We start from the raw sequence: 6,992 nt of genomic DNA on the forward strand, positions 1-6,992 counted from the left end.
GAATATGGACTCGCCGAGTCGCCGACTTACACGTGCTCGAAATCCTGTCCCTACTCGACGATTCGGACTATAGACTCGTCGAGTCCCTCTTGAAAACTTCTAAATAAATACCATGGAAGCAACATACCAAAGACGGGTCGTTATGCATATATATATATATATATATATATATATATATATATATATATATATATATATATATATATATATATAGTAGCTCTGTTTTTGTCTGTCTTTTTACCGTTGAGTTCCTATTAATGAGATCTTCAACTCTCATTTAGACCTCGTTGGCTAATTCTCATTCTATCTCGGATTTACAAAACTGTATCGAATTCGTCGCGCTCGAAAAGTAGGGACTAAGCTTCGTCCATAACTTTCGCATATGAACTCTATTATCGACGTTATTTATATCCACGCGTTGGTATTTACGAGTACTACAACTTTCATTTAGGCCGCATAAGCCAAAAACCGCTCGAACTAAAATTCGAGTTTCGGGCTGTACACTGCTAAGCCGAAACTTCGAAAAATCATAACTTCCTCATACGAAGTCAGATTTGGGCGTCCTTTTTACGGATTTTCTCAGTTTAACATACTCTACAACTTTGGTTTATATCACTAAGGCTAAAAAGTCTTCTATCATAAATTCACTTTTTACGTCTCCCGGTGCCGTGCCGGTTTTGCCGTAAAACTTCGACGGGCCATAACTTCTTCGTTATAACTCAGATTTCGGCGTTCTTTGTATCCCCGGAATCCTTGTTTCGACCACTCCAACTTTATATAAAGATATCGGGTTTATCTCACACTTTAATTTTGACGCTTATTTTTATTCTTTATTAATTATACATTTATAATTAAATAATAAGCACATAAATACACATAATTCACATAATACTCGAATATTTCATTTTTATTACTTCAAAAATAGTTACAATAGTTTACCTAGACTATTACATTGTCAAAAATGCTTAGCGCTGAAACCCGGGCGTTACAAGCTAGGACCGTGGGAAGGCGCCAGCATGATCCGTACACATTGGAAGAATTTATGTATTTGAGATCTTGGGATTTGTTTTATTTTGGCACCATGTGATACAATGGATTTTTGTGATATTTTATGAATGGAAGCATGTTTTAAAAAGAAAAATTGTTTTTAAAATTACGTTGTTACAAGTTGGTATCAGAGCCTTGATTTGAGGGATTCGGATGTACCTTCGGGCGCATCTGAACTCAAACTGAGGATTTGAGGAAATTTTTCACAAAAGAAACAATTTTTCTAGAAGTAAAAGAGTTTGAGAAAAGCAGAAACAAGTAGTGTGTACGATCAGCCAGCGCCCGAACGGTGATTTCCCAAAATACCCTTACATTAGGTGTTATGTGACATGATATGATATGTTATGCATGCTAGAGTAGGCTAGGTATTCATATTAGGACTAGAGTGGCCTGATTTGTGATGCCTTAGCCTAGGAGATTACTGCTGCTATGAGATGCTTGAGAGTGAATAGGTAGCAGCGAGGAGCGTATGAGAGGTCTGCTGGAGAGTAGCCTATGCGTAGCCAGGTTAGAGTAATTGTGATCTGGGATCCTAGGAGGACTTAGGGTGAATACTGATGCGGTGTGGACGGTAGTATAAGGGCACGTACTATTGGAAACACCGGAGCGCAGTCCAAGTAAGAATCCTTAGGGTACTAAAGAGCAAATAGGAATGAGTTATCGAGTGCGAGTATGCTCGAGCGAGTCTCTGATATTTTTATGTTGCATTTCAGAGGCATCATGGTTGGGACACGCCACACGCCTGAGAGCAGCAGTGTCAGTGATGAGGAGATCCACAGGTTGATTCATGAGGAGGTGGTTGCGGCCATCCGGGCTGAGATACCAGAGATGTTTGGGTCTATCAAGACCACTCTGATCGAGACTTTTGACAAGCGGTACGCTGCTCTTACTGATGCTGCTGTTGCTGCGGCCACTACAGCCGTTGCTACTGCCAGGCTGCGGGGGGGGGGGGGGTGACTAATTGCTGTTTCGAGAGTTCAACAACACGAAGCCACCAGAGTTTGATGATACTCGGGATCCGATAGCTGCAATGAGATGGATCTCTGACATTGAGGGGTGCTTCTACACATGTTCATGTCCGGAGCATCTGAGGGTACGGTTCGCGCTGAACCAGCCTCGCTTGGGAGCCAAGGACTGGTGGAAGTTCGTAACAACGCACTTCACTTCTGCAGAGCTTGTTGCAGTGACCTGGGAGACGTTCACCGCTATGTTCCGAGACGAGTACGTTCCCCAGGTGGAAAGGGAACGGTTGGCCCAGGAGTTCTTGACCCTCAAGCAGGGTACTGAGTCTGTTACTACGATTACCGGGATGTTTCACGAGAGGGCGATGTTTTACCCTGAGCATGTGTCTCCGGAGCAGGCACGCATGAGTCGATATCTGAGTATTCTGAGGAGAGACATTCGCGAGTTTGTGGCGAACTCGACGTACCGGACATTTGCCGAGCTTCAGGCAAATGCTCGGAAGAGGGAGATTGAGCTCGAGACTCAGGCCAGGGAGGAGGCAGAGTCTCAGGGGAGGGATCGGTGACCGACACAGTCCCAACCGGCAGTCAAGCGGGCAAAGCCCGCCGATTCAAGATCAGGGAACCAGAAGGGCCGCATTTGTGGCAAGTGCGGCAAGAGCCACGAGAGAATTTGTCAAGCAGGGTCTTGCTACAAGAGTGGAAAGGAGGGGCACATGGCAATATGTACGATCCAATAGGCCTAAACAACATTAATACAACCAAATGATACAACACCACAATACAATATGTACGATCCAAAACATCTTTATGACATTGTTAGAAAAAAGAAAAGATTGGATGATGCATCACTCTAAACCTGCATGTAAAAAAAAAAGAAAAAAAAATCAAAACTTAGGTAATTTGTTTTAAAATAAAATTACCTATATACCCCTGTCCTCCCCCAATACTACCTTGTTCACCCCGTAGAGCCTCATCCCCCAGACGTCGTTCACTTCACACTCCTTTATCAGCTGCGACCTTTCTCCGATCTCCGCTCCAGACATCCGATCGCCGGCGCCGGCTACTGCTCCTTCTCCGATGTGGTAAGTCCAACTTTCTTTATCGGGTTACACCTCCTGGATCGATACATGAATGTTTGATTTCTGGAATCCATGAATCAAATGGTTTTCTTCTTCTGTTTTGAATCTAGAGCTCAATTCTTTTCTGATTTCTGGTATTTGGTTCCTGATTTCTGGTTTGGTGTTAAACCCATTTTCTTTTTTCTGGTTAGGTATAAGCTGATGATTCTTTTCAATGCTATCTATGAAGCACATTTTGGAATCGATGAAGCTGATGATTTTGAAAGCAGTTAATGTTAAATGTTATTAACTCTAGAGATGGTTTTATCTAATTGAAAAGTGGGTGATCCGAGTCCGAAAATAGATATCAATTAGTCAATTACCAATCAATTTGCATCCCTAAACCCCAAATTCAATGCGAAAGTCATCATTGAACCCTCAAGCAATTCCAGAATCATACCCTCCATGCTTCCGTCCAAACACACAGCAATCCTCCGAACAAGATGTCGATAAACTTGATGATCAGGAAAATGAAGAAGATCGAATTCCGGTGATAGATCTCCGGCGTATGGACCTTGAGAAACTCGAGGATGCCTGTACAGATTGGGGAATATTCCGGCTGATCAACCATGGGATCCCATTAACGTTGCTGTCGGAACTCCATGAACATGCTGTTAGGGTTTTTGAAATGGGGTTTGAATCCAAACAGACATTATTTGGATCAATTCCTACATCCGCCTTATCGTATTTCTGGGGTACCCCTGCCCTTACGCCTGCTGGGGTTGCCCTATATAAGGATAGTAATGATCAGAAGGATCGGGGGATAGTGAACTATAACTGGGTTGAAGGATTGAATGTTCCACTAAGTCAACCCACTCACCTCCAACTCGATCAACACCCATTGCTTCGTGATTTAAGGTTAGTTTTTCATTTTCATTACATTCAAATAACATGACAGATTAAAGAACAATTTTAACCTGAAAATGAGTACATTTTGGTTGGCATAGATCTTTTCTTTAATTAAATTCAGTAACTAGAAAATTCAATAACTTAACTAGAAAAACAAGTGACTTGAATTTACCTAAGTAAAATTTTTGTTCACGCTATATGAATTTTAGAATTTAGTTTAACGAAATTATCACATTGAATCCCTATACTAATAAAAAAAGTAACTTTAAATTCATTTTGTTGTTACGTCTCATTCTAATACAGTTTGTGTCATTCTAATACAGTTTGTGTCATTCTAATATAACTTCTTATTAGTATTATGTCATAGTATTATGTCACGGATATATTAGGCAAATCACTATTATAATTAATAACTTTAAGGTTTTAAATAATATATTTTAAATTTTTTTATAAAAATATTTACTTTTTGTAATTATATGTTAAATTTAAGGTTATTTCCATCCCAAATGTATGATTAATTGTGAAAAAATCTTTTATTTTTTGGCTAATGCGTAGAAAAAAGATACTAATTATGCTATTTTTTTCCTATAAAATCTACATTTACAATCCGTAAAATATTTTGGATTGTCCTTTCATAGAATATTATTGGAAGAGTATGGGGTCCACCAAGCAAGGGTAGCAAAGGCCATATTTGGTGCAATAACACAAAATTTGAAGCTATGTGAAGACAATGAACGTTACTTGTCGCCTTCAACAGGGCAATTGAGGGTATACCGTTATCCAAGGTGTTTTTATGACAACCCATCAAAAGTATGGGGGATGGAAGTGCACACTGATAGTTCTGTGGTAACAATTTTGAATCAATATGAAGTAGGAGGGCTTCAAATTCATTCTGAGAAAGATAACGCTTGGATTGATGTTAAACCTCTTCCCAACACTCTTCTAATTCATCTTGGTGATATGATGCAGGTTTGTAAATATTACAATTTACACCTTTTGTCCTCTTCTTTGGCTTGATTTACATTTTATACCCTCGATTTAGGCGATAAGTGATGATAAGTACAAGAGTGTGAAGCATAGGGTGAAGTTGCATAGAGAAATGGAACGGATTTCAATTGGTTACTTTGTGTTTCCGGAGCATGATTGTGTGATTCGGAGCTCCAGTTACAAACCGTTTACCTATTCGGAGTTTAGGGCCCAAGTACAACAGGACGTCAAGACATTGGGTGTCAAGGTTGGACTTTCAAGATTTAAACCCAACTAGAATTTCTAAATTTAGAAAGGGGAAATTGATGAATTTTTCTTGTTATCACTAAAGCATAACATTCCATTACTGTATCTTAAAGTTCACTCTATTAACTTATATTTTATCTAAAATATATTTTTTCCGTCCCAAAATTATTGTCCACACACAAAAAACACAGATTATAAAAACATTAATTACCACTAATTTTATTAAATGAAATGACAATCGTATCATTTTGTTATATTTAATTTCATCATTTTGTTGCATTTAATGTCATGGTTGACTTGATAAAAGGTATTTTGGTAAAAATGATATTTATTTTTAGAAGTATGTTATTATTTTGAGACAAACCAAAAATAAAATATAGACTATTAATTTGGGACGGAGGGAGTATTATTTTACTATTTTAACAAAATTATACTATTTGTTCATAACTAGTTCCCTAATGACGAATTGCCCGGTAAACAGAAATACTACGAGAACAAAGAGAAAAAGTTTGATATTGGATAAAGAAAATAAGAAACAGAAAGTAAGAGGTTATGCTAAGAAGAGAACTAAATGGTAAGAAATGGAAAGAAAAAAGAATTGACTGTCGAATCATGTTTTGAAGATGTGTGCATGTATAGTAATGGCACAAGTTTGGCACAAGTTTTAAGGGAGGATTCAGCAAAATATAATCTGAAAATGATCTTTTAGGGCAATGATAGTAGTGAACAGTTTTGAAATGAACAGTTTTGAAAGTAAAACCATATGATTTACTATTTAAATGAAATTAATAGAAAATAAAATCAAACATCAAAAATAAAAAATAATATTTAAATGAAATTAATAGAAAATAAAATCAAACATCAAAAAATAATATTTAAATGAAATTAATAGAAAATAAAACCAAACATCAAAAATAAAAAATACTAGTTGTAGGTTCGGATCCGGGTTGGGTCATATAAGAAAAAAAAGATTTAAAGTTCTTACAATTGTATCCGATGAAATCTTATATCTTTGATATATTTTTTAGAAAAAGAATTGTTCATATGCAAAGGCCTATTGATAAAACACAACAAATAAATCAAGTTGGCAATATTACATGTTACTAACCTATGAAGCTCCCATACGACATACCGTCATACGAAATTACAATAACAATCAAACAATAGTAAGGAAAAAGCTACACAAGTGATGCGGCGAATGTTTTTGTAACACCCAGAATCAGGAAGACCAAGAAAAGAAAGGTTACGCTCTAAATCAAGAGTCAACTCGTCGAGTCCAGAGAGGAACTCGACGAGTCGGAGCAGGATCCGGGTCATTGAGTAAGTGACCGACTCGGCGAGTCAGCGAGTGGTCTCGGCGAGTCTGGTCTGGGCGAGAAAAACGCTAATCCCTGAGGTTGTGCCCTATATAAAGCACATTATAACCCACCCTCAGCCTCTTTGCTCCCCTTTTGAGTTCCAGAAACCCTAGTTTTGAGTGAGCCTTCATTATTTGAGAGAATAGAGCCTTGGAGGAGAGAATCTTTGAGAGGGGCTTGAAGATCAAGGGCTTTGCTGCAAAGGAGTGGTGTAGATCCGGGATTTACTTCAGTTGGAGCTTTCATTTGAGGTAATTGTCTGTTGTTTGGGCTTATGTGCATTTGGACCTATCTTATGTTTGAGTTTTGGGCATTTTGAGTATGGATGAGATCTATTTTGAGTTTGGAGTAGATCTGAGGTTGCTACCTCAGATCTAGGTTGGTAATAACCCAAAAAGTCATAAAGTTTAGGCCAATAAGTT

The 6,992-nt window shown here is 38.2% G+C and overlaps 1 protein-coding gene across 1 annotated transcript; it reads left to right on the forward strand.

Moving 5' to 3' along the window:
• The first annotated feature begins 2,939 nt into the window (after positions 1-2,939).
• On the forward strand, positions 2,940-5,377 carry LOC145069840 (2-oxoglutarate (2OG) and Fe(II)-dependent oxygenase superfamily protein). The gene is made up of 4 exons (XM_079016784.1): positions 2,940-3,094; positions 3,283-3,988; positions 4,618-4,948; positions 5,022-5,377. The coding sequence occupies exons 2-4, from the start codon at positions 3,486-3,488 to the stop codon at positions 5,241-5,243; spliced, it is 1,056 nt and encodes a 351-aa protein (XP_078872910.1). The 5' UTR covers positions 2,940-3,094; positions 3,283-3,485; the 3' UTR covers positions 5,244-5,377.
• Positions 5,378-6,992: the final 1,615 nt, after the last annotated feature.

Source organism: Lactuca serriola, chromosome 8 (genome assembly GCF_051521515.1).
Source record: "Lactuca serriola cultivar US96UC23 chromosome 8, Lser_US96UC23_V15, whole genome shotgun sequence".
NCBI classification, from domain to species: Eukaryota; Viridiplantae; Streptophyta; class Magnoliopsida; order Asterales; family Asteraceae; genus Lactuca; species Lactuca serriola.

Coding starts and splice junctions, on each gene's coding strand:
- LOC145069840 (XM_079016784.1), top strand. CDS start 3,486: ATGCGAAAGTCATCATTGAACCCTCAAGCAATTCCAGAATCATACCCT. Junction 3,989..4,617: donor CCATTGCTTCGTGATTTAAG/GTTAGTTTTTCA, acceptor GTCCTTTCATAG/AATATTATTGGAAGAGTATG. Junction 4,949..5,021: donor ATCTTGGTGATATGATGCAG/GTTTGTAAATAT, acceptor CCCTCGATTTAG/GCGATAAGTGATGATAAGTA.